The sequence below is a fragment of the Xyrauchen texanus genome, chromosome 21 (genome assembly GCF_025860055.1).
Source record: "Xyrauchen texanus isolate HMW12.3.18 chromosome 21, RBS_HiC_50CHRs, whole genome shotgun sequence".
Classification (NCBI taxonomy): Eukaryota; Metazoa; Chordata; class Actinopteri; order Cypriniformes; family Catostomidae; genus Xyrauchen; species Xyrauchen texanus.
The window spans coordinates 18,009,227-18,036,342 of NC_068296.1; the positions used below are offsets into that span (position 1 = coordinate 18,009,227).

At 41.3% G+C, this 27,116-nt stretch overlaps 1 protein-coding gene across 2 annotated transcripts in view; it reads right to left on the minus strand.

Moving 5' to 3' along the window:
- Positions 1 to 16,373, minus strand: part of rasgrf1 (Ras protein specific guanine nucleotide releasing factor 1) — a 63,956-nt gene extending 47,583 nt beyond the window's left edge. For both annotated transcript variants that reach the window (XM_052152988.1, XM_052152987.1), the window contains exon 1: positions 15,765 to 16,373. In XM_052152988.1, coding sequence (XP_052008948.1) covers positions 15,765 to 16,040 — 276 coding nt within the window. In that variant the 5' untranslated portion in view covers positions 16,041 to 16,373. The remainder of the gene's footprint in view (positions 1 to 15,764) is intronic.
- Between the last annotated feature and the right edge of the window lie 10,743 nt (positions 16,374 to 27,116).

Below are 27,116 nucleotides of genomic sequence, written 5' to 3' on the forward strand. Positions count from 1 at the left end.
GTTTGGAATGTGGCCTAGCATTTCAAATAATCTTCCAAAATAAAAAGTTCAGCAGCCCAATACCTTATGATGGTACAACACAAAATACAATCACAAACACCTTTGCATATAGTGCACATTGTGCCATGCATAGCCCAATGAAATTCAACAAAACACCGGACCATCTAAACCAACTACGGTTAAATCAGCCTAATCTTTCTGGACTGATGAGCAATTCAAGAACTGAGTATCTCCTCTTGTCCTGGAGAGGATGTGCTGAGAGAAACTTCCCCGTGCCTGAGATAGCATCAGCTCTCAAGAGAAATACCATAAAACATGTAAACTGGGAGCATGGCGCGTTACATAACTGTATGCTACCTGTTACCTAGCAACTCCTCTGTGCACTATTGGCTATGGCTCTGTATATGTCTCTCTCTCCATTTGAGAAAGCCAGGTCTTAGCACTGAATCCTTAACAACCTCCATTCCTACTGCAGAGTAGAGCTTTAAGGCACCTTAGCGTTGCTCAAGTAATTATATCGCAGTTATTCGTCCACTGGAATCAGGAACCGAGAAAATTTGAGGGTTCAAATCCAACAGATTGCTTAATGAAATAATGGATAACTTTTAATTAAACAAATGTAATAATTCTATCAGGAAAGACTCGGGATAGTTGTAATTAATGCGAATGTGGAGATATTTAGGTAATTTGGAGTAAAACCCATCCTATGGTTCAGAACTCAGATACTTGCTCGAAACCATCAGATCCTGCCAGAAGGCGAATATGTCAGAGGAGAGGAGCTTACCCCTATGGCAGGATGGGACCTAAACTCATAGTGATGGAGTGGTGAAAACAACTAACATTACGAGTGATGGAGCTGTGTGAGCTTATAAAGCAGAGGCTGGATTGTGATTGGATAAGATGACTGATTGAATGAAAGCATAAAGACCAAGAGTCTTCCTACTAGAACTACCACTTATGCTTCCATTACTTCAAGGAAATTACTTATACTGGCATTTCAAACCCCTGACTGTTTCATAGCCAGTGATTATGCATTTCCGAATTATTTAGCAGCACAAATCTAGCAAACTTTTGTGATATTGTTTAACTTTGGTATCATCGTACCCGGCATGACCCAAGGAAGCTAATAATAAAAGTCTCCTGACCAGCCTGATCTATTGAACATTTTGTGGCTGTGGCAAAATTTTAGCAAAACAAAATTATGTGCTTCATTTCATGTTTGGCTGCAGTTTCCCAGTGAAATGTCCAGCAGGGGGCGCCAAAAGAGAGGGAAATTATGTTGAAATCAAACTAGGTTTTTAAGGTGAATATTAGATGGAGAGTTTAATGAGTAAAACATACCTCCCTAAACTAAAACTTTAACCTAATCCTAACCAATAGTGTCCTAAAGGCAAATGAGAGTTGAACAAAACAGACATCCTCAATCTTAATCAACACCTAACCTAACCTATAGTGTCCTAAAAGCAAATGCGACATGAAAAGCACATTTTCTGAAACAACCACGTAATTTCGTGTCGCTTCCATGCCACTTTCAGCCCACATGTCAGCTTGTGTTCTTGGCTGGGCTCAAGTCCAACAATCTATCAGATGGGCTAATGCACATGCTGATAATGTTGGAAAAAGTGTGTAAATGTTCATCGTGAGTTAATATGTGTAGTTTTATCAAATGATACATTAGAGTAAAAGTGTTTCAATTAGAGCTTGACCAATATATCGGTTTTACGATTAATCAGCCCAGGTAGAAAAAAAATCAACGGCAATAGTTTCTGAAAGTTTTTTTTTTTAATTCCTCCATGGCCGCCGCTGGAGGGTTCTACAGTTGGAACTGCTTGGTTCAAGATTATGATAGCGGTGTCTAGAGGTTAAATAAAAAACAATCACTGACTGAGTTTGTTGTGAAACAAGACTGAGCTATTTATAGAGAAGGACACTTCAGAAACGGATTTAAAACATTAAACAGAGAAAAGCCAAGCTATGTGTATAGTACATGCTGTTATTACATGGTATAATAAACAAATAATTTAAGACAACCAAAATGTAATAGGAGGTTTGATTATTAATTTGTTTATAACTAATTGCTGCACTGGAGAACAGCATTGTCGATAAGCTGGAGAGGATGACAACATTAGCTATTTGAATGGTTAGAACAATGTTACAAATTAACAATTGGTAGTCGCCCTGTTTTCCCAACTTAGTTATCGGTGTCGACAAAACCAACTATCGGTTGACCTATAGTTTCGATATCATAATATAGCAGTGTGTGAATAATAGAGCCAAAAATTCCATGTTTATAAAGTCCTTATCAGCCGTTGTACTTGTGATCTGTGTAAAATTTAATAAGATGACAGTTGTTGTAGCACCTCTAGTGTTAATTTTACCAGGAAACTGTGCTGAAACATAGAACGAATCGGTTACCTAACGTAACCTCGGTTCTCTCTAGATGAGGGAACGAGTATTGCGTAAGCTAGCTTACGCTATGGGAAAGATTAATCTTTTCTGAGATATTGAAGCCAAAAAATTATCCTTAATTTTGTATCCATTGTCAACGCAGTGCAGCAGCTGCATACCTTGAGCCGGGCTAGCTAGCGAGCTCATTGGTTGCTCTGCGGCAACTGCTGCAGCCTATAGACGAACTTGAGTGAACTCGCGTCCAATGACGAGCGCCAGCGCCGTCACTGTATCAAAGCCCGCCAGAATGGGCGTGGCTAGAGTGCATATAAGCGTAAGTTAGTAGGCTGGAACCCTGGTTTTCATTGAATGAAGCGAAAGTCAGCTCGTGGCGCGAAGCACGGCCAGCTACGCAATACTCGTTCCCTCATCTAGAGAGAACCGAGGTTACGTTAGGTAACCGATTCGTTCTCTTACGAGAGGTTCTCTCGTATTGTGTAAGCTAACTACGCTCACGGGAACCCATTGTCAGCGCCGTCGCGCTCAAGCATCCACTGCATGAGCCCCGGGGTGGGGGACCGGGGAGCCCTTGTGAGTGGGGAATAATATTTGGCCGGCAAGAGCGCGGGCCAGTGTGTGTGTAATACATAAGCACATAGTGGGAAGGGAAAGACAGAGCGGCGGTGCCGGTCTGTGTGGAATTTGTCCCGTCATTGCAGCTCACCAGGGGAGCTGTAGCGTATTAAACCGCTAGTAGTTTTGCCTGCAGGGCGGGCACTTCCAGATTGTAAAATCTGACAAAGGTGGAGGGGGAAGCCCAGCCCGCTGCCACACATATGTCGTGAATGGAAATCCCGCTGGACCATGCCCACGAGGAGGAAATGGTAGGTCTTTTGACGCGTACGCGGCAGCAATAGCGTCCACTATCCATCTAGACAGTGTCTGTTTCGAGGCGGCGAAACCTTTGGTGCGCCCTCCGAACGAAACGAAAAGCTGCTCAGAGTGTCTGAAAGAGGCGAGCGCGCAGTATACAATCTCAGTGCTCTGACTGGGCAAAGGAGATTGGCGTCGCGTTCGCTATCAGATGCTGGCAGCGCCGATAGGGAAATGATTTGTGCTCTGAAAGGAGTACCGATCACCTTGGGGACATAGCCGTGTCTAGGCTTTAAAATGACCTTGGAGTCACTTGGTCCAAACTCAAGACACGCAGCGCTGACAGACAGCGTGAAGGTCTCCACACGTTTAACTGATGACAGGGCAGTTAGAAAAACGGTTTTGAGTGAAAGGTATTTCAAATCCACGGATTGAAGCGGTTCGAAAGGGGGCTTTCATAGCTTCGAGAACTACGGAAAGATCCCAGATAGGAACCGATGGGGGCGTGGGGTTCATCCTTCTAGCTCCCTGAGGAAGCGGATGACCAGCTCATTTTTCCCAGTGACTGGCCGTGCAGGGGTTCAGCGAGCGCTGACGGCCGCCACGCATCACTTTGAGCGTGGATGGGGATCTGCCCTTATTCAGCAGCTCTTGTAAAAACCACGAAAGCAGCGGCGACACCCCACATGTCCGTGGGTCCAGGTCTCTGTCGGTGCACCATTTTGAAAACACAGACCATTTGGATGCATAGAGTCTTCTCGTGGAAGGGGCTCTAGCGTGTATGATAGTGTTTATTACTCCTTCTGGCAAAGCGGCGGGTAGTCGTTGATCACCTAGCGTGCAGCGCCCAGCGCTCTGGGTGGGGATGCCAGATCGTGCCGCGAGCTTGAGAGAGGAGATCTGCTCTCACTGGAATGGGCCACGGGGCTGTCAGTGACAGCTGCGTAAGCTCCGAGAACCATGTCTGATTCTCCCAGCCGGGGCTATGTGGAGCACCGAGTGGCGCGTTCCCTGATCCTCTGCATTACCTGTGGCAATAGCGAGATGGGAGGGAAGGCGTAAAGCGGGCGGTTGGGCCAGTCCTGGGCCAGCGGCGTCCTCGCTTCGAGAAAAATACTGGGCAGTGAGAGTTCTCTTCTGGCCTTAAAGAGGTCTATCTCTGCTCTGCCGAATATGCTCCATAACTTCTGGACTGTTTGAGTGTGCAGGGACCATTCCCTGGGGAAATATTGTCTCTGGACAGTCTGTCTGGGCCGTCGTTCAGGTGGCCTGGCACGTCGCGTCACCCTCAGCGGCGCAGGTGGCACTGGGACCAACTCAGTATGCGTTTTGTCAGATGGAAGAGGTTCCTGGATCTGACACCGCCCTGGCGGTTTAGATAGGATACCACAGATCTGTTGTCGAGCGGACCAGGGCGTGGTGACCCTGAATGACCGGGAGGAAGCGCCGCGGCGTGCTTCGACCACTATCATTTCCAGACAATTTATGTGAAGGAGCTTTTCCTGAACTGACCATAGGCCAAAAACCGGAGAGCCCTCGCGGACCGCGCCCCAACCCGTGTTGGGCGAGTCTGTTCAGATGACTTTTGGCGAGATACAGCTCCCATCGTCACTCCCGCTGATACCATTCGGCCACTGCCCAGGGCTGCAGAGCTGAGATACAGGTCTGAGTCACTCTGATCGGCTGGCGACCCGTGGCCTAAGCCGGCGAGGCAGCGGTGTTTAGCCAATGCTGAAGCGAGCATGCACAGTAAACCCAGCTGAAGTACTGCTGAGGCTGAGACCATGTAACCTAGCATTCTCTGAAATTTTTTCAGAGGCGTGAGGCTGTTCATCTGAAAGGACGCGGCTAGTCAGCTGAACATGGCGCTGCGCTGTGTAGATAAGCGAGCCGTCATACGCCATGGAGTCTAGTTCTATTCCAAGGAAGGAAATTGCCTGACTGGGCTGTAGTGAGCTCTTGGTCCAATTGACTGCAAGACCCAAACTGTTCAGATGACTGAGGAGAACTGTCCTGTGAAACAGAAGCTCCGTATGTGACTGTGCCAAAATCAGCCAATCGTCCAAATAGTTCAGAATTCGCAAGCCCTGACTCCGCGGGAGTGCGAGCACCACATCCATGCGCTTCGTGAAAGTACGGGTGCTAAAGACAGGCCGAGCGGAAGGACGGTGTATTGATAAACCTGGCCGTCGGCGAATCTCAAGAATGGCCTGTGAGGAGGATTTATCTGAATCTGAAAGTAGGCATCTTTCAGATCGAGAGAACTAAACCAGTCCCCTAGGCACATCGTGCGAGGAGTTTCCTGATTGTAAGCATTTTGAGCGGTCTTTTTGCGAGCACCTTGTTCAAAACCCTGAGATCTAATATTGGTCTGAGGCCGCCGTCTTTCTTGGGGACAAGAAAATAACGGCTGTAAAACCCTGACTTCGCTCAGAGAAGGTGGCACTCTCTCTATGGCCCTTTTGCACAGAAGGTTTGCTATTTCTGAGCGAAGCATGCAGGCTGCTTCCTTGTTCACAGTAGTTTCGAGCCAGCTCTTAAGCGGGAGGGCGGCGATCGAACTGTAGCAAATAGCCCTGTTTTATTGTGCTTAACACCCATTTGGATATCCCTGGGATAGCTTTCCACGCTTTGAAGTGTAGCAGCTAGAGGGTGAATGGCCAAGTCAGCCCTGATTGCAGCACACAGCGAGCTGAACATAATGTGTGAGCGCTTACTGTGCTTATGCATGACTGCTCTAAGACAGCAGGGACAGGCTGTTCTGTGAGTGACTTCCGATTGAGGTGAATGGGGAAAGAGTCACATCTGTTAAGTGATCTTGCGAGCATAGTCACGGGCATGGGACTTACATACAGAGAGGTGTTTGCTGGCCGTGTGACAGAGCAGGCAGAGAAGGGCGCGCATGCGGATTCGGTGGTGCGTTTTTGACTCTAACACTCGAGCTGGCTGTGCCCGCTTTATGTGAGTGAGCTCTGATAGGGACACGGGAAGTGTAATGCTTGTGTGTAGGGGTGAACACTGGATTGTGGGCACATTTTCTACACATAAGGCATGTTTGCTTTTACAAGATTTCTTTGGGTCGCCGTGAAAACGGCATTTGAGTGCAGGCAAGCGGGCAGTATCACCGGCTTGTTGGCTGCTGAATCCACCACTGCAGTAGCCTGAGAGAAGGGGACTGACAGGGGGCGAAGCTTTGACGGTGGTCCGGCCGCGGCGGGACTGAGCCGTCGTTTCCTCAACAAAGCTAGGAGGACTTCGGTTGCTCAGGCTTCAGCGCAATCTTAGGCCGAGGCCCGCGGGGGGGCGGCGGTCTGCGGCGGCTGTCTGAGCGCGTTCTAGGGCGGCCATGCACTTCCCTTGGGCTTGAGCTGCAGCTTTGGTGGCGCGAAGGGCAAGATCCGTTGCGCTCCTTAGATCTGAAACAGCCTCTGGGTGCCTGCCTTTCTTATCCCACTCTAGAAGAAGGTCCGCTTGGAGGATCTGTAAAACGGCCATGGAATGCAGAGCAGATGTGGCTTGGCCGGCGGCAGCATATGCGCGGCCAACACAGGCGGAAGTAGTTCTGCAGGCCTTAGACGGGAGCACTGGCTTAGACCGCCATCTCGCGGAGGGCGGGCAAAGGTGTGCTGCTACCGAATCCTTGACCGGGGGGATGGAAGAGTAGCCCTTCTCGGTGGCGCCGTCCACCGAAGCGCCGAGAGAGGAGCGTTCCACGATTTAGAGAGCTCGGCGTGGAGTTCCGGCAGGAAGGGAGCGGCCCGGGCCGCGGCGCGGCGACGGCTCTGAAGAAAGCAGCCGTCGAGTCTGTTGGGAGCCTGCTCAGAGGGCGGTGACCACTTCGAGCCCGAGGCGGTCGGCGGCCTGTGTGAGGAGGCGTTAGTTCTTCTTCGACTCGGCGGGTCCTGCTGGATTCCTGGGCGAGGAGGAGGCTTGGGAGCCTGACCACTCCTGGCTGTCCAAAGCCATGATGGAACAGCAGCCCTTATCCTCCGCCTCGTCATCCGAGATGGCAACAGTGCGGCCGCTCGGCGGCAACTGCTGGCGTCCGAGGCGGGGAGGGTGAGCGAGGCTCGAGGAGAGGCTCCGGCGAGGTAGTCGCTTCTAACACCGGTTCCGGAAGCCTTTGGGGCGGCGCTTCTTTCTGCTTGGCGAAGCGAAAGCGCTGGCGGCTTCGGTTTTGAGTGCTTGAGTCGAGCCCGCAGGGTCGACATTGGAAGCTCCTCGCAGAGGTCGCATCCGCCGTCAGCGAGGCGAGCTCTGCATGTTCCAGTCCCAGGCAGAGAGCGCAGATGAGGTGGCGGTCTCCGGCGCTGAGAGGGGCGGCATGAGAAGCAGGTGGTGCGAGGCATCTTTAAAAAGACGCTCGTTGCTCTTTTTGTGAAGTTCAGCTGAGGAACTAGCTTGCTCTAAAAAGGATCACGTCGCTTCGCAGGATGGCTGAAGGTGGCTAAGGCGGCCGGCTTCTTCGGCGCTGTCCAAGCTTGCTAGATGCCCCTCGAACGGCGCGCGGCTTCTGCAGTTCAGAGATCGCGAAGAGCTTCGCTGAATAGATGAAAATCAGGGTTCCAGCCTACTGAACTTACGCTTATATGCACTCTAGCCATGGCCATTCTGGCGGGCTTTGATACAGTGACGGCGCGAGCCTGTCATTGGGCCGAAGTTCACTCAAGTTCGTTTATAGGCTGCAGCAGTTGCTGCAGAGCAACCAATGAGCTCGCTAGCTAGCCCGCTCAAGGTATGCAGCTGCTGCACTGCGTTGACAATGGATACAAAATTAAGGATAATTTTTTGGCTTCAATATCTCAGAAAAGATGAATCTTTCCCGTAGCGTAAGCTAGCTTACGCAATACGAGAGAACCTCTCGTAAGAGAACTCGGCATGTAAAACTCTGTTTTTTGTTATATTAACATTCATTCAATGAATGGTTACTAAAAAGGTTGTTACTGACAATAGACACATTTTTTCCAAAGTTATAAGCATTTAATTATATGTTTTGAACACTAGGTCCCGAAACTTTTACAGTATCTTTATGGCATCCCTGATGCCATATACCAAATTTCATAATGATATGCCAATGTATTTGTAAAATACTGTATGCCCCTAAGAATCTAATGAAATCAGTCTCATGATTTTATGGCATTCACAGCCATTTTCTGATTTCTTGACCACTAAGTAGCACTGTGCCAACCACTAGTGCATAATTGATTTGACATACTGTATACCATACTTTGTTTTAATATGCCAAAGCATTGTAAAGGTACAGCCTCATGATACTTTTGGTTGGCTCGCCATTCATTTCATTAAAGCAGTATATTATCATGAATTCCATACATTTTTCTCATTAACACCTGAACTGACAACACCTGAATTTACTTCAAATGCCTTGGTTTTAATTTAACCTCAAAAGTAGAAATTACACTTTTATGTAATAATATGAAGAATATCAGATTTCAGAGATCTATAAAGGTTATTGGTATTTGTCAACTTAATTCATTTATCTCCACCCCACCATTTACCCCTTTGAGACAGCAATATTTTACTGCACCATACAGTGAATAATGGGAATGGTGGATAAAAGTCTGTGGTTGACTTGAAAACATTCATCAGTAGTAATTGCCATCAGATGATGATGAAAAATAACAAAAGTCTCTTTGTTTGGTGCACATCATATTACATCTCAACCCATGGCACTTAAGAAAATTAATTAATATGTCGAAAAATGTATATGGATGTATTAAAAACATATTTTGACACCTACTCTAAACACACACACACACACACACACACACACACACACACACACACACACACACACACACACACACACACACACACACACACACAGAGTGTTGTGTAAAGAATCCATATTTGTGTAAAAGTCAAGTTACCTTCATGGAAATTGACTCAAGTAAAAGTTAAAGTAGCTCATGAGAAAACGACTTAAGTAAAATTATTAAAGTGGCTGATATTAAATTTACTTGAGTATCAAAAGTAAAGGTAAATTGCATAATTACGAAACAGTAACCATGGCAACTTATTTATAACACATACAAAGGTTTTAGAAGAATATTTCAGCTCTATAGGTCAGTTCAATGCAAGTGAATGGTGGCCAGATATTTCAAGCTAAAAAAAGCACATTAAGGGAGCATAAAGTTATCCATACTACTACAGTGGTTAAATCCATGTCTTCTGAAGTGATTCAGTTGGTTTTGTGTGAGAACAAACCAAATTTTGACTCATTTTCACTGTATATCTTGACATTACAATCTCTAGGCAGGATCATGATTTCAAGCTCGATTTCACTTTTTAGTGCTTGATGCATGCGCAGAGCCCTAGGTGGTGCTATAGGATGTGTAATTGAACTTGAAATCCTGATCGCCAAGAAGACTGCTAATGTCAAAATTTATAGTTGAAAAAGGAGTTATATTTTCATCTGTTCTCAACAAAAAACTATTTTATCCATTCAGAAGACATTGGTTGAAACCACTGGAGTCTTATGGATTACTCTTATGCTGCATTTATTTAACTTTTGGAGCTTTAAAGGTCTGGACAAAATTCACTTAAATTGAATTGTCCTACATAACAGCGATATTATACTGAAAATCTTTTCAGAATTTGTTTTTAAAATCATACACATCTTGCATCGAATAAGGGTGAGAAAATTATGAGATCATTTTTAAATGAACTATACCTTTTATGGCACACTTAAGTAACATCAGAATGATCATATTATGGGGCCAATAAGCAACAGCCCAGCAACAACCCAGATCACACTGGCAACTGCATAGCAATGTGCTGAAACACAGTTAAAATAACTTAACAGCATAGCAAAACCTGACAACCACCTATTATAAAACACCCTATCAAGTGCAAAGCAATGTGCAAAATACACAGAAAACAACTTAGCAACAGCATAGTAACAACCTGGCAGCCACATACTGTAGCAATGCGCCACAACACAGAGCAGAGATCACCTTGATAACTGCACAGAATGCCCTAGCAACCATCCAGAAAACCCTAATTACTGTGGCATAAATGTGCTACAAATCAAATATAACATTTTAGCAACCACCAGGAAAACTAGTTTTGCTTTGGCAAAGACCATTCACATCTTCATAAAATATCAAATAAATATTGTTGGACATTTTCATGAGTGCTGGTAATTATTCATACTCATCATACCTTGGTTAAATGTAAAATGAAAATGCATGTGATTGACTTTTATATGAACAGGTCTCCTGGAATGGCGGGGACTGAATGCACATAACTTCATTATTTCACAGCTTTCATAATGTTTACGCCTAAACGTATAAATGTAATTAATCGAAAAAAATGTTCACTCACATGAGCAATTTCCTGTCTTCCCCAGTGGAGACAGACGACGGAATACGTAATCTGGAGTGCTTTGCTTGTGATTTTGATTCAGATTCATGATTCTCAAAATGAATCATTCAGACCACTTTTGAATCTTTTTGTTCAGTTCAAAGGAATACAATTTAAAATATTTGACTCAAATATTCTTTCAACGAATCACACATCACTATCGCCGATCTGCATGCAACTTTGCACGAACTGCTGTTATTTTGTTTAAAAAAAATGTAGGTGTTCAATCGCAAAAGGAACGAAAGAGTCTGGAGAAATTTATCGAAGTAAAAGTATACATTTTCACTTCAAAATGTAGTAATGTGAAAGTAAAAGTCCAAAGATATATTTATACTCAATAAAGTACAAATATTAAAAAACTGTACTTAAGTACAGTAACGAAGTATTTGTACTTCGTTACTAAACACTTCTGCACACATACATACAATAAGATTCACTCTTTCTGTGTAAGATCAATAAAGTGCTTTAAAACCCACTCCATGAGGCATATAAAGGACAAAGGAATTAGTGATCCTTTTTCACTAATGAAACATTTTTTTGCTAAATTAATCTGTAACCACTCCACTGAAAGTACACTTTCAAATTCAAAAACAGTGACTGTCCCAAAGTAATCTAAGAAAATAGATGAAGTGCTTTATATATATGGATATAACATTTCAAAATACAGTTTGTTATCTTTAAGCATTGTCTGGGAAAACCAAGCAAAGGAACTTTAAATACTGTAACATTATGAAACTTGCTTTATAATGTATGAGTTCAGAAAGGCCATTTTATATCATCAGTCTTCAATAAAACTATAAGTAAGTTATCTGAAGGTTGATACCCTCAAAAAGTGTAATCACTGTGGCTCTGTGATACTTTCACAACATTGCTCTGCTTGTTTGAGCACTGTAACAAACCTGAGGTGCCAACATTAGCTCAACTAATGGCACAAGATTAGGGGTGGGACTATCTATTTGTCTGATCAATGGAATAAGTTTGAAAATACTAATTATTTGTCCAATTCCTTTTAGTGATGCTCAAACATTACACACCTAATAGTATGCCTGTCTTGAACTTCTATGAAAAAGTGCATTCTATGAAGGAGACCAAAATAGCGAGAATCTGTTAGTCTCCACTCTCCTTCATTTGAGCTGCAAAAATGCAGCTGTTCCCAAAAGAGAGATGAGTGTTTTTCTATAAATGGGCTCTGACCCCTCAGAGGTACTGAACAGAACAAATTTAGCCCAAACAGCGTTAGCATTAATGAAGGAGCAGAAAAAACTCTGCAAACTCCCTCTACACACGCTAGATCCCTCCAACCACCTTCTCATGCGAATAGGAGTTGCCATAGGAACCATCGGCTCAAATGCAGATATATTTAAGAAGGGACACTAAATAAATGGTAGAGTAGAGTTATTAGCAGGTAAATACAATGATAATAAAAGGGAAGCTGGTTTTAAAAAGAACAAATATTTGTCACGAAAACACTAATCTGTAATATGCCGAAAAGCACCTTTTTTTTGCTGAGTAAGTGTTTTGTTTGTTTTTTTAGATGAGCACTACACAAACTAAAAACATTTCTAAGTTAATTAAAATTGAAAATAGATGGGCAACAGGACTTCTGAGCAACACACTAATGTCTACTCTCCATATTGCATGCAGATCAATCTGCATATCCCACACTACATTTGTCTGAACTTGGTCTGAAAAAGTAAATATACATACGCACACCTGTCTGCTTGAAATATTTTGAGCATGGGGTCAAACTAGATTAAATACATTGTCCCACTTTAAAGAATCAGCAACAGGATGCTCCAGTTTCTGTGAGCTGGCGCACCTGGAGAAACCTGGCCATTGATGAACTGTACAATTCTAAATATGAATATGGAACAAACACTATATTAAAATCTTAATAGGTTACAGGGAGCTTAAAATGGTTGGTCTACAGACAACTTTGGGTCAATCTAATGAAGGCTTTGGTATAAGCAGTCTAGCATGCTTCCAGTCAGATTGGTCAGAACAGAATGTGCTAATGTGCTGTGTTGTTTTTGCATTATCAGCAAATGCAGTGAAGGATTTGTAATATGGCAGGTATCTTACACATTTATACATTTGGAGTGAAAACACAAAGCCTGCTAATGTAAAATTACTTATGCAAATGAGCTACACTGAGTAAGGTTATAGTGTGCATGTCTAAAATAAAGGGTGTATAGTGTGTGAGACTGTCTAACATCATCATTGTAACTATGTGCTGTTCTTTACAGGATGACAGACATGCACAGCATCAAACTCCATGCCACATCCTGCTTTGTCAGCACAGGGACAGCTGTTCACAGGAAGGACCAAGACTCACATTGAATTGCAGTCCTTACACACAGAGATAAACACTGCAGGCTCAGGAGAAAGCCAGGCAAAGCCATGCAGGTTTCCAACAGGTAAAACTTCTTCCAACTATATCAGTCTATGCCATTTGCCAGTATTCAGTAGTCGTGCTGGTAAAACAAAACTGGGTTTGGAAGAACTGATGCAGATTTCAGAGACTGATTCAAACCATCCTGACTAGTGTATGCCATATGGTTGCATAATATTGCCATGTGGTTGGGTAAGTGATTAAGCAGCTGGATGAGACTTCTGCTTCAGGTTGCTGAATCTTAAAGGTGCACTCAGAAAGTTTTTGTTTACATTTGACAGACTCTCCTTCGTCCTACTAGTCTCAAACTTTATACTGACACCTATAAATGTGGATGAATTAGGCTTGTTGATTTGTAAATTATTTTAATTTTTTTTGTCTCATATGACACAAATAAGATAATAATAATTCTTGCTTTGTTGGTGATCTCCCACTTTGTGGGGATGCAGCTGTGTCTTGGACAGAGTTTTTGTTGTGGTGTGATGGCTGTGGCTGTGGCCATTGTGTATTTGTGCTAAGAGCTTGGAGTTCTGCCGTTTGCCCTCGTTCAAACATTTGGAAGATTGTGGGCGGGTTTTTTTAATTGCTCCCGAAAGGACTCCTTTTTAATACTACTTTTAATATGGATTTTGTGTTTGTTGTTACAATGTTTGGTTTTCTTGTTTCGTTTAACACATTATGCTTATGCTTTGTAAATCACCTTGAGCAATGAAAAAGCACGATATTATAGCTTTAATATGCAGTATTATTGCTATCATTATTGTTACTATTATTAGCCCTACTAGTTGTATCTTGTTCGAACTGCAAACATGACTGGTCATGTGGCCGCATCATGGTAGAAAAAAAAACAATTTCTAGGTCACTGGGGTAAGACTGGAGTATTATCTATCTAAGTGATCATGTTTCATCATATCTGTCAAACATGCTTATCCCTAAAGGGATAGTTCTCCAAAAAATGAACATTTTCTCATCATTTACTCACTTTCATGCCATCCCAGATGTGTATGACTTTCTTCTGCTGAACACAAATCAAATTGTTTAGAATAATATCTCAGCTATGTTAGTCCTTACAATGCAAGTGAATGGTGACTAGACCTTTTAAGCTTAATAAATCACACAAAGGCAATCTATAAGACTCCAGAGGTTACATCCATGTCTTCAGAAGTGATATGATAAGTGTGGGTGAGAAATAGAACAATATTTAAATACTTTTCTTTTCTTTTTTTTTTTTTACCATAAATATTTACTTTCACATTCTTTCATATTTTGATAGTGAAAGTGGAGGTTTATTGCTAAAAAGATTTAAATGGTGATCTGTTTCTAACTCACACTTATCATATTGCTTCTGAAGATATGGATTAAACCACTTGAATCTCACATTTATGTGGCCTTTATTTGATTTTTGGAGCTTCAAAGGTCTAGTCAGCATTCACTTGCTTTGTAAGAGCTGAGGTATTTTTCCAAAAAATCTTTATGTTCTGCAGAATAAATACATCTGGGATGGCATGAGGGTGAGTAAATTATGAGATTTTTTTCCAGGTGAACAATCCCTATAAGTGTAAAAAAAAAAATATATGAGGATAACATTACCGATTGCACCTCTAAATTAGGCCAATTACATATTTTTATAAGTGTATGCAGCTCATTCTGGTAACAGTAGGCTATAGATAAACAATCACTCTGAACTGAAATGATACAAAACCAACACAAGGGATCATCATCTTAACTTGTATATTATGTTCCATAAATACATAAAATACTTTAAAACATCTGAGAAAACAAAAATATGATTTGACATCTTTAAAAGAGTCTCTCGATTTAGATAGCCTCATCCGTAGCAACTATGTCATTGTTGGATTAAAACAGGATGAACAACACTTTATCAGACGACCAAACAGTGTCTTTGAACATAACGTTCAGTTTTTGGAACCGATTTGTTATTAAACATGTTGTGAACGCGCAGTTCAAGAAAGGGAATTAAATCAATACGTCAAACGGACTGTGATTCTACGCCAGTTTTCCGCATGATGGCGACTCTGAGGTTTATGAAGTGTCTAGCATCATTTTCTCTCTTGTTTGAAACTTAAGTATCCGAGGAGAAATACTGAAAATAATAAGCTACATTTTGTAATGCAAATCTAAACCATATCAAAAGATGAAAGGCGCAGAACTTAAATCGTTAGACTGTTGAATACCGTTGACATAGTAAGTTTACTGCATACACCTTTGTAAAAGCCTACATTGTGTAAAAGAAGATAAACAAATAATGTCGGAAAATAAATCATAACTGTAGCTGATAAAAAAATATATTAGGCTATATATCAATAAACAAGCACATTATGTAACGTAATGATACTTCCACAAAAACAAACAAAATATGACAAATAAAACATAACACTTGACAAATATTATGAGCACAATCTCCAAATATTCAGCGAGCCAGCAGATGCTGGTGGTAAATTTGTTGGTTGTCTCGAGCGCATGCTCATCATTTCTTTACGCATAAAACAAACCCCCCACTCGATGCTGGCTGAGACACAATTGCCATTTTTAGTAGCCCCCCAACACACACACACACACACACACACACACACACACACACACACACACACACACACACACACACACACACACACACACACACACACACACACACACACACATTTTTAGTTGCTCAACAGAAGTATGCACCCGAGATGAGAAAGTTGTCATTTCGTTTGTTTCGTACCTGTTTTTCTAAGCACTCCTTGGCTGACAGTGAAGGTTTGGGTGAGGGCGACCTGTCACACACACATCCCTCCAATAGGTATAATCCCGAGGGTCGCGAGCTGGACTCACTCTCAAAATAGAAAAGAATATTCTGCAACAGAGCAAACCACTTCGTGTGCCATTTCGTGTTGTCAGAGCTCTTTTTGCTTAAACAGCCTCGCCTCGTGCCATCTTTCTTTGCCAAAAGACCCAGGTAGGTGACATGACCATCATTAAGTCGGATTCCCTTCTGCATTTTTGTGAAGAAGATGTTGGTTTTTGGGAAAAAGACTGGTGGGGCTGCTTTCTGGACCTTACATCTTATTAGCGAGAGATTCCCCAGACGGCCACTTTGTGGATTAGAAACGAAGCATGGCACGTTCTGCCCATCCGTTGCAATCACCACCTTGGCATGAAGTAGGGAAGAAGCGCAGAGAAAAACGAAAAATTCCAAAGTCTACCATCGTAATATTGTCGATTGCGTTCCAGCTTTGTGAAAAGATACAAAAATGCCTCCCGTAACCTCTTGTGTGACGCAATGAGCGGAGAGAATTAAGCTACATTGTATGCGAGTGATGGTTTGTCGCGTTCTCACGTGAAACCATATAAACCAGTGCGCGCGCTCGCTGCTGAACGAGGCAATGTGGTCACGTGATTCGATTTCACGCTAGTCATTTCAGAACCTCGGCCAGAGACACATCCACAAAAGTCTTCCAAACGCACAGTAACTTGAGTTCATCTTAGATAGTTGCGTTGGACAGCTGAACCTTATACAGGTTGGAAACCTTGTTGACACCTCATTATTTCATATATTTTTAAACTGCTTAGAATCAGAGGTCTACCATATTTTGAGAGACATCTATTGGAATTCTACTAAAGAAGGCATTTTTGCCATTGTCATTTAAGGTCATTAAACATGCTCAATAAACCTTCAGAGCGATTATTGTCCTTTTAGTTAGCTATAGATTATTTCATGGCTTGCCCTACTAAAACATTTGTAATCGTGTGAAACATAATGATTGGTCGATTAGCAGTAAATCAAGAGCAGCTTTGTATTTGCTTTGCTAACCAAATGAGTATTTCGCACTGAGCAGTAACTCTTTCCCCTTTCATAAGACTGCTCTCAGGCTGGTTGCATTTTCAGAGCACCCTACATGTATTTTCTCTTGAAAAAAATTAGGTTCACATTTACATTTATGCATTTGGCAGACGCATAAAGGCCACATAAAAGTAATCCATATGACTCCAGTGGATTTTTTCTTTTAAACCATAAATCTCAAATTTTAAATGTAACATATTGTGAAAGGATTACTTTCATGTAGCCTTTATGTGATTTTTGGCGCTTCAAAGTTCTGGACCCATTCACTTGCATTGTATGGAGATATTCTTCTAAACAATTGTTGTTTGTGTTCTGCAGAGGAAAGAAAGTCAATAACATCTGGGATGGCATGAGGGTGAGAAAATTATGAGATAATTTTCATTTTTGGGTGAACTATCCCTTTATGAAAGCATGTGGAAAATAAAAGTTGCTTTAGCTCAAACTTTAGATGCTTAAAAAGTATTGGTGTATTTGCCTAAATAATTGTGGTTTATTATACTGTATTGCAGATCAAAATAATATTAAGCCTAAATATTAATTTCTGCTTCAGATGTTCTGCCACTGTGTTTGCCTGAAATATTCCTTTCTCCATGAAGTCTTTCCCTGACAGATTCCCTTCTTTGAAACCACAGCCTTATTCACAATATTACAGCTATAATTTCTTAACTCAAACACAGTTCTTCTAAAACAAAGGTGTTCCTCTTTTCTATTTTTTTTGCAATGGAAGAAACCACTTGATTACATTTTATTATAACATTGTCCTTTATGTCGTGTGCCATCTCTCTACCTCTTGTTCTGTTCAAAATAACAGAATAGACAAATGAATGTTAACAGCGTCAAAAGCACTGATAATCAGGTAGAGAGTTCTGTAAAACACAGAAACAGATTGTGTCCATGTAATCTCTTTAAATGCTTAAAAAAAGTTATGTGTCTTTTTAAAACACTTCTATCTGTATTAAATAGTTAGGGGAGGACTTAAACCAGCACTTAATGTCCATGCTCAAAACATGGTTGTAATCAGCCTCCTCAGCTTCTTGAACATCTCTTCCATTTTCTCTTCTTTATCTCCTTTAATTGTTGACACCATGCTGTGATTCACCACAAGCACAAAATAATCTACCAAGGACATGTTCTTAATGCCTCCATTCAGTCTTTTTTGCAGAGTAGCAATCCCTGACTATTCCTTACATGCAAATGTAAATATGCTGTAAGTGATTGATTTTTTGAAAGCCATGCATAAAATGTCCCCTGACAGATATCACTCAAATAGACTCTGTCTCTGACACCCCTAGACTAAACAGAAAATGAAGAGTCAGGGGAGCAGTCCACTTTTTAGCCAATCAGACAACTAGCAAGAAATGTGTGAATCATTATAAGGATTCTGTGGAATACACTTACCAGCTATTATATATCCTTTTAAACTGCATTCATGCTACCTACAGATAACATTACAGCATCTTAGATGTACATAGTTTTTCCCCACAAGTAATTACGATTGCTGGACAAAAGAATACAGAGCGTATATACATCCAAACCTGCCAGCTTGAAATTAACTTGCATGTTTTATCTTGTGTAAAAGCTGTATTATTACTCAGTTCTAAATAAAGATCTGAAACATAGAGTTTTATATAGTCAGCCAGATCCACCCAGAGTTAATGGGGTGATTTTCTAATTGTAATTAACAATTACAGTTTAGAATTTTCTTGCTGTTTTGCTGCTGAGAATTGGGATGGGTGTTGGATAAAGAATGTAAAGGTCAATGCACACTGGATCAAATTCAACTTGCCTTCTTTAAACCATAAAGAAGAAGAGCAAGTTAGCCATCAGACGCTCCGATGGGCCCTGGTCCAAATTATTCTTCTGCTCCTATCTCCCCAGCATTGCTCATAGAATTTAACAGCTCACCGTTTTCATCACAACCATTTGGGGAACCAATTATCTGGGCTTGTCAGGACCTGTGACGTGCTGCCATCTGACGCTCCTCATTGTCTCCGCACTAATATGGCTGAACAATAAAATATGTTCTGGCACACATGCTCCTGTAAGCAACCAATTTGTTTAAAAGGCACAGGCTTTAATCTGGCATTGTCAGTCTGCTGGCTACTTCACAGAGGAGATTCGTGTATGACTTTATCTATGTAATTTGCTCTCCCTTTAGATCTACACTCACATGCATCTTTTCTGCCCTGTGTGAAAGCCCTGTGTGTCTTTATGTATTTGAATACATATAGTCTTTTCTTCAAAAAGCTATTTAATGTGAAATTAACATTAAAATAAATTATTTAGCTGGTTACACAAACAAAAGAACTGAAAATGTTAATATATATGTTATATTAATGTTAATAATAATTTAATCTTTGATAATTTCCTCCTCCTACATCATCTTTTGAATACATTTGCATGGATGCACATGCAAGGTGAGAGATGACACTGAGTGTATTGTCTCAGGGCACAGTCCGAGATCTGTACTTGTGTGAGTGTAAGTGCATTTGTATGTTGATTGGAGGATCCTAAGTCTTAAATGCTGTGCTCTTTTATCAAGAACACCGTTATTTGAATATGTTTTTTGCAGGCTGTTTCTTTTAGAGATTGATGAAGTGAGTAAAAGCAACAGTTTTGTCTGCAGCAATCTGAATCAGCATTCTTCCGGTAGCTACAGCAACCGCTGCAGGAGTTCCAATTGGACTGATGGTGTGGCTGCAAACAGGCAGAGGAATGGCTTTTAAACTCCTCTAGGTATCTTTGTCTCCTCTGTTCACCTTGTTTTCTCTGTTCACACCACAGCACCATTCTTTTGGAAGAGATATGGCATGTATGTGAGTAACAACTGCAAAACCTTCAGGCTCAGAAATCCATGCAGTGGAGGACTCAATTACAACATCAGTAACAATAACAAACTGACATTACTAATTAGATTGTTTTAAAAGTTATAAATAAAATTCCTTTCTGATTCACATTAAAGGTGAAGTGTGTAATTTCTTTACAAAAAAAAAAAAAAAAGAATTATAAGAGTATTTAAATCATTGGGTTATTTTCAGCATTAGACATCAAAACGTAAACAGTCATGTCCACAACACTTGCGCAACAATACTGGTAAAGACAAAATCGAGTGAAATGATGTTATAATCAGATGAGATAATTAAGGTGAATATTAGATATATATAAAAAGGAAATTTTATTTGTATAGTCCTTTCACAACACACATCGTTTCAAAGCAGCTTTACAGAAGATCAGGCATTAACAGAAGATAAAACTGTAATGTCTATAATGTCAATGAATCATCATTGTGTACTTAGATAAAATACGATTGTTAATCGTGTTTAAAAATAAGTAATTCAATAATAATTGTATTAATAACCCCAGTGAGCAAGCTGAAGATGACTGTGACAGGGAACACAAAACTCCATAAGATGTTGATTAATGAAGAAAAATAACCTTGGGAGAAACCAGAATCACTGTGAGGGGCAGTTCCCCTCTGGCTAACATCATGAATATAATGTAAATATTACTCATGTATAGTTCAAGTCATGGTTTAAAATGATTAAACTAAGTAAGTGTTAAGGGACAGTGTTTAAACAGATTTTGTAAGAACTGTAAAATTAATGACCAGTGTCTTTGAAGTCCATCCTGGATTAACTGCAGAAGTTCACATAGATACAATTGTCCTTGTTAATTGGCTGATGAAGGGTTTTGTTTGAAATTGCTAATCTATGTATTCCATTTCAAGAGCGTAGTCCATCCATAAACCGATGCAGACAGAGATCTGTGAGGTGGATCACCATTCAACCGGCTGGGCATTTCAGTGAGGTTCGGTGTGGTCCATCCGAAATCCAAGGTTCAGACAATGGCATATGAAGTATCCCATGCCTTATGGTTGGAGTTGGCATCAGTTCATCCTCTGACGTCCATCATAATAGACTGAAGTGATATTTGGCTGGCACCGGCTGCATTAAGTCATCATCATTCAGCAACACATCGCAGTGGAGTCCAACACAAAGCAGGCATGGTGCTGGATCCAGCCGGTTCTGGTGACCTCAGGATAGGAGTCCCGAGGTTGAGACAGGGAAAAAAATTAAATAATATAATATAAGCATAGATGCCATAAAATGTATTGCAGAATTATAAACATGATCAATGTTTCTGGTTTCTGGTTCCGGCAGACTAAACTGAAGCAGCCTTACCAGATTAATTAGGTGTATGCCTGGCTAAATAGATGAGTCTTCGAGTCTGCATCTCGAACATTGTTAGGGAGACTATTCCATAGTTTAGGTGCCAAATATGAAAAGGATCTACCTCCTTTTGTGGAGTTTGATATTCTAGGAACTATTAACAAGCCAGAATTTTGCAATCATAATGAACATGAAGGAATATAGCGTGGTAGAATGTCACTTAAGTACTGCGGAGCTAGACCATTAAAAGCTTTGTACATAGTTAACAGAATTTTAAAATTAATACAGAATTTAACAGGTAGCAATTGTAACGATGATAAAATGGGGCTAATATGATCATATTCCTTGGTTCTCATTAGCACTCTGGCTGCTGCATTTTGAACCAATTTAAGTTTATTTATTGATCTTGCTGGACATCCTCCCAGTAAATGGTAGTCTGCACTTATATAGCGCCTTTTTAAGCCTTAACGGTATTCAAAGCGCTTTACACTGCGTCTCATTCACCCATTCACACACCAATGGCAGCAGAGCTGCTATGTAAGGTGCTAGCCTGCCATTGGGAGCAACTTGGGGTTCAGTGTCTTGCCCAAGGACACATCAGCATGTGGAGTCGTGTGGGCCAGGATTCAAACCACCAACCCTGCGATTAGTGGCCAACCCGCTCTACCAACTGAGCCACAGCCACCCACTAACAGTAATGCATTACAATAATCTAATAATCTAGGACAAAAGCAGAAGCACTAAAATGGATCCTTGTGGCACTCCATATTTTACTTTAGTTTGGTTTAACAATTCATCATTTACTGTACATAAACAAAGTGGTAGTGGTCTGCTAAAAATGACCTAAACCATGCTAATGCAACTCCACAAATGCCAACATAATTCTCTTGCATATTCAAGAGAATGTCGTGATCTATCGGGTTGAATGCAACACTAAGATCTAAAAGCACTAGAAGTGAAATGCAGCTGCGATCAGATGATAAGAGCAAGTCATTTGTAACTCTGATAAGTGCTGTCTCTGTACTGTGATGAGGCCTAAATCCTGACTGAAATTCTTCATATATACTATTTCTCTGTACAAATGAACATATCTGGGAGGATACTACATTTTCTAGTATTTTCAACATAAACCGAAGATTTGAAATCGGTCTATAATTAGCCAGTTCTCCAGTATTAAGTTGTGGCTTCTTAATAAGTGGTTCGATAACTGCCATTTTAAAGTTTCTTGGGACATGTTCTAAGCATAGCGAAGAGTTAATAATATTAAGAAGAGGTTCTGAAATTACAGGAGATACATCTTTTAAGAGCTTAGTTGGAATTGGATCTAACAAACATGTTGTGGCTTTTGATGTTTCGATAAGTTTTGTTTGCTCTTCATGACCTATGAGAGTGAAAGATTGAAGTTCCACGAGAGGAAAATTATTAGACACTGTTTTCTGAGGTGCTATGACAGATGATTGCATATTTCCAATTTTATTTCTGATTATTAGAATTTTATCTGTAAAGAAATTAATGAAGTCATTACTTGTGCTGCGACGTAATATCTGGTTCTGTTGAGGCTTTATTCCTAACCAATTTAGCCACAGTACTGGATAAACACCTAGGATTGTTGTGATTATTTTCTATGAGTTTACTAAAATATGCTGACCTGGCAGCATATAGACACTATCCTTCCATGCACCACAAAATACTTCTAATTTTGTATTTTTCCACATGTGCTCCATTTTCTGAGCTGCTTTCTTGAGAGCCTGAGTGTGATCATTGTACCATGTTGCAGGGTGTATTTCTTTAATTTTCTTTAATCGAAGTGGGCGACACTATCAAGAGTGCTAGAGAATACTGTATTTATATTTTTTGTTATTTCATCAAGTTCTTCTGGGCTTTGGGGTTTGTTGAGTGTATGAGATAGATCTGGAAGATTATTAGTGAAGCCATCTTTAGTGGTCGAAAGAATAGTTCTACCTGAACGATAGCGTGGTGTGGACTCCAAGAGAGCTGAGAATATCAATAAATGCAAATCCCAATGTATCATTTTCATGATCTATGTGAATGTTGAAGTCACCAACAATTAATGCTCTATCTACAGTAACTACAAGATCTGATAACAAATTAGCAAATTCACCAAGGAAATCAGAATAAGACCCGGGTAATCTATTCACTGTAGCAAGGGTAAAAGACGCCATCGTTTTTTAAATTTATTTATATCTGACGGTGTCACATTAAGCATTATTAGTTCAAAAGGCTTACATTTATATCCTGTCCTCTGAGTAACACCAAAAACGTCACTGTAAATTGTAGCAACACCTCTTGCTCGACCCTTCAGACGAGGCTCATGTTTATAACAATAACCTGGGGGAGTAGATTCATTTAAAATAATATATTCATCCAGTTTAAGCCAGGTTTCAGTCAAACAGAGCTCATCCAAACTCTGATCTGTAATAATGTCATTAACAATTAGTGCTTTGGTAGAAAGAGATCTAATGTTTAGTAGCCTTATTTTTTATATGATGTGTATCTTTAAGTTTGTTTTGTTCAAGTTTGACCTAAATCAAATTTGTTCAAAATTATTTAGTGAGGGTTTTGTGGTTGGTAGTTCGGGGAACAGACACAGTCTCTATGAGATATCTAGGCAATACTTTCTCTATGTGTTGTAGTTTATGTGACCTGTGTGATGTCTCAAGGCAGCTAGCAGATGTTTGGATTAACCAGTTTGTCTTCCTGACCTGGGCCCCAGTTAGTCAAATACCATCATTATTTAGAATATGAACCAAATTACTAGAGAGGAGAGTGGCACCTTTCCTGGAGGGATGGAGTCCGTCTCTCTTTAGCAGGTCAAAAACTCTTCCAATTGTCTATAAATCCTATTTTGTTCTTCAGACACCACTCAGACATCCAGCCATTCAGTGACACTAATCTACTATAAACCACATCACCACGATGAGCAGGGAGGGGACCATAGCACATTACATTGTCTGACATAATTTTTGCAAATTCACACACCTCTTTAACATTATCTTTAGTGATTTCCGACTGGCGAAGCCGGACATCGTTAGTGCCAACATGGATAACAATTTTAGAAAATCTACGTTTAGCATTAGCCAACACTTAGAAATTTAATTTGATGTCAGATGCTCTGGTACCCGAAATGCAATTAACAATAGTGGCTGGAGTCTCTATTTCCATGTTCCTTACAATAGAATCGCCAATAACAAGGGCTCGTTCAACATGATTCTCAGTGGGTGCATCACTGATTGGGGAGAATCGATTGGAAACCCTAACAGGAATGGGAGAGTGGTGTCTTTTTGCTGAGTGAGTATGCTGCCGAGACGTCACCCAAATGCCATGCTGCAGGGGCTCTACAGCCGGTACCAAAGTGTGTGTGTTGCTCTCTGTACTGCCTGCATCCGAAACAGTATCTACCGGCTTCTCTTTCTCACTGACCTCCACTAACGTTCGAATGCGTGTCTCTAACTCATTAACCTTCTCCATCAACCTGACTAATTCCTTACATTTATCATATGTGAATCCCTCACTGCTGAAGGAAGAGGCTATTGTATACATGTGACATGCAATGCAGGAAGAAATAACATGAGTGGATGCCATGACTTACCGCAAATTGTTTGTTGTTGTTGGTTGTTCCTGAGCGGTGAGGGTTTGAGATTGATGTGAATCCCTCACGCAATTGTTCTTGATAAGCGGTGCTTTGTGATCGATGCAATAATCTGTATAACACAGAGGAGAAAAATGGGTGTGCGCTGAAAAATGCACACAATTTAATCGTGATAAAAATAGAAAGTGGATGCAGGTGGAATATGCATGCAGTTGAATTGTGATAAGAGAATTATACGAGGGAAAACCCGATGCACGCTTAAAAATAGGATGTTAAATATTAAAGGCTGAAAACAGATATATAAGCAATGCTAAAAAGCTAGCAGGCTTCAAACACACACTCTAGCTAGGCGCCAGCAGCAACAGTTAAAAAACACGCAGATGAAACAGTACGCGGTACCTGAAATGTGTTAAAATGTCAAAGGATTTAACGATGAACGATGAATATAATGATGAACGTCTGAGAATAAGAATAAACAATGCTAAGCAGCCTAAGCAGGCTACAAACAAACACTCGTGCAGCGTGCTGTCAGCAACAGGAAGTCCAGTGACATCAACAAGTGTGTGCAATTGTCAATAAGTGTGTGGTTTGTTTTAATGAGTAAAATGTACCTCCCTAAACAAACATTTTAACCTAAACCTAATCAATAGTGTTCAAAGTGATAAATGAGAGGTAAACTAAAAAGACATCCTTACCGTCAACCAACATCTAACCTAACTGATAGTGTCCTAAAAGCAAATGTGATAAGAAAAGAACATTTTGCTCCTCATAGAATGGTCTCGAATACCCAAAGGCGAAGGTAAACAGCACGAAGGTAAGCACTTGAAATTGCATCAGTAAGTCAATGAGACAGTCTTTGCTTGGACACCAAAACACCAAAGCACACCAAAAACTGCCCTGATTTACGCCACTGGCTAGTACTGTCAACATAATCTCACAGTGCCCAAACTGGGCAAAGCCTATGCAATCTTTAATGCACCTCCGACTCAAATGGTGGAGGATAGAAAGCCTGAAAATGAATAGTCTGCAAGCGAAATAATGTAGAAACGACCTTGGGCAAATAGCCCAAATGAGGTCTTAACTCCACTCTTAAACACCCTAGTACAAAATCCATAAGGAATTGATCGATGGGGCATGCATATCACAAACCCTTTTAAACGATATTTTAAGAGTCAGATAGTTATCAACAACTGTTGCCAAGGGCTCAAGCGGAGAACCCGATAGTGCCTCTAAAACAGCAGATAAATCCCATAAGGGATTCCGAAAAGGTCTAAGCCTGTGTACCCCTCGTATAATTCGAGAGAAAAGAGAACGTCTACCGACAGAGACTCATCTGCTATAGCAGCAACATAGACTTTAAGCTCTCCTGAACCTTCTCCAGATTTGTTCCATAATCTGATGAATCAAGCCCTGTCTGGACATGCAGATGACCAGATCCATCCCCAAATTCAACCGCTGCACAGCTCTTAGAGACAGCACATTGTCCCTTGCCCACAGAAGAATGTGATGTGCCAGCCTCAGCATGGCATGAGAACACACTCCTCCATGGCGATTTATGTAGGACACCACCGTCCTGATGTCCGACCAGATTAGGATATGGCTGTCCTAAATCTCCAGGGGGAAAATCCCTCATTCTTTATGATGTGATGTGCAGTGCATATGTTCACTGTGTGTGCTTGATGAACATCGAATTCTGTATGTATGTCTCGAGACCCTTGTGTCATGGAGACATAGGCTGAATTCGGAATGTGTTTCTTTATTATTCGCTCCATAGCTTAAGCTGCAGGGGGAAACTGAACTATATTCTGGCTGTCGGGTGTTCGAGGCGTGAACAACGGCTAACTCAACCAGATGCTGTCCGAAGGGTAAACAGGAATGACACAGGTATGTATGTACTGTCAACTAATGTTTCAATGAATGGGGGCTCACCCTTCGTTTCATTGCAAGTCCATCAGGCTCGCATCTCATGTCCTGTCAGCCGCTTAAAAGGGGCTGGTCCAATATCCAAACACCTAAGTGGGCACGCCTGTGATGGTGGGAATGTACGAGGATCCCGATTCTTCTGAGGGGGTGCAAAGTTTGTGTCCGGCGCCTTATGAGGCTCTCTGGTGGGATGATGTAAAATACTGAACGTGAACGCACTGAAGCTGCTGCAAGCTTTTCTCTCTCTCTGCGAGGAAGCATCTGCTGGAATGAGCCAGTCTGCTGCTTCACAGCAAGGAATGTTTCCACCACTAACTGGACTGCATCACCGAACAGTCCGGATTGTGACACAGTGCCATTCATTAGAAAGGCCTTGTCATGAATATCTGTGAGCTTAAGCCACAGATAGTGTTCTGCCATCATGAGGCCCGACATATTCCGCCAAATAGCACAAGCAATATGTTTGGTAGCTCTTAGCACTAAATCAGAAGCTCAGTGCAATTCCATGATGGTCTCAGTATTTAGTCCAGC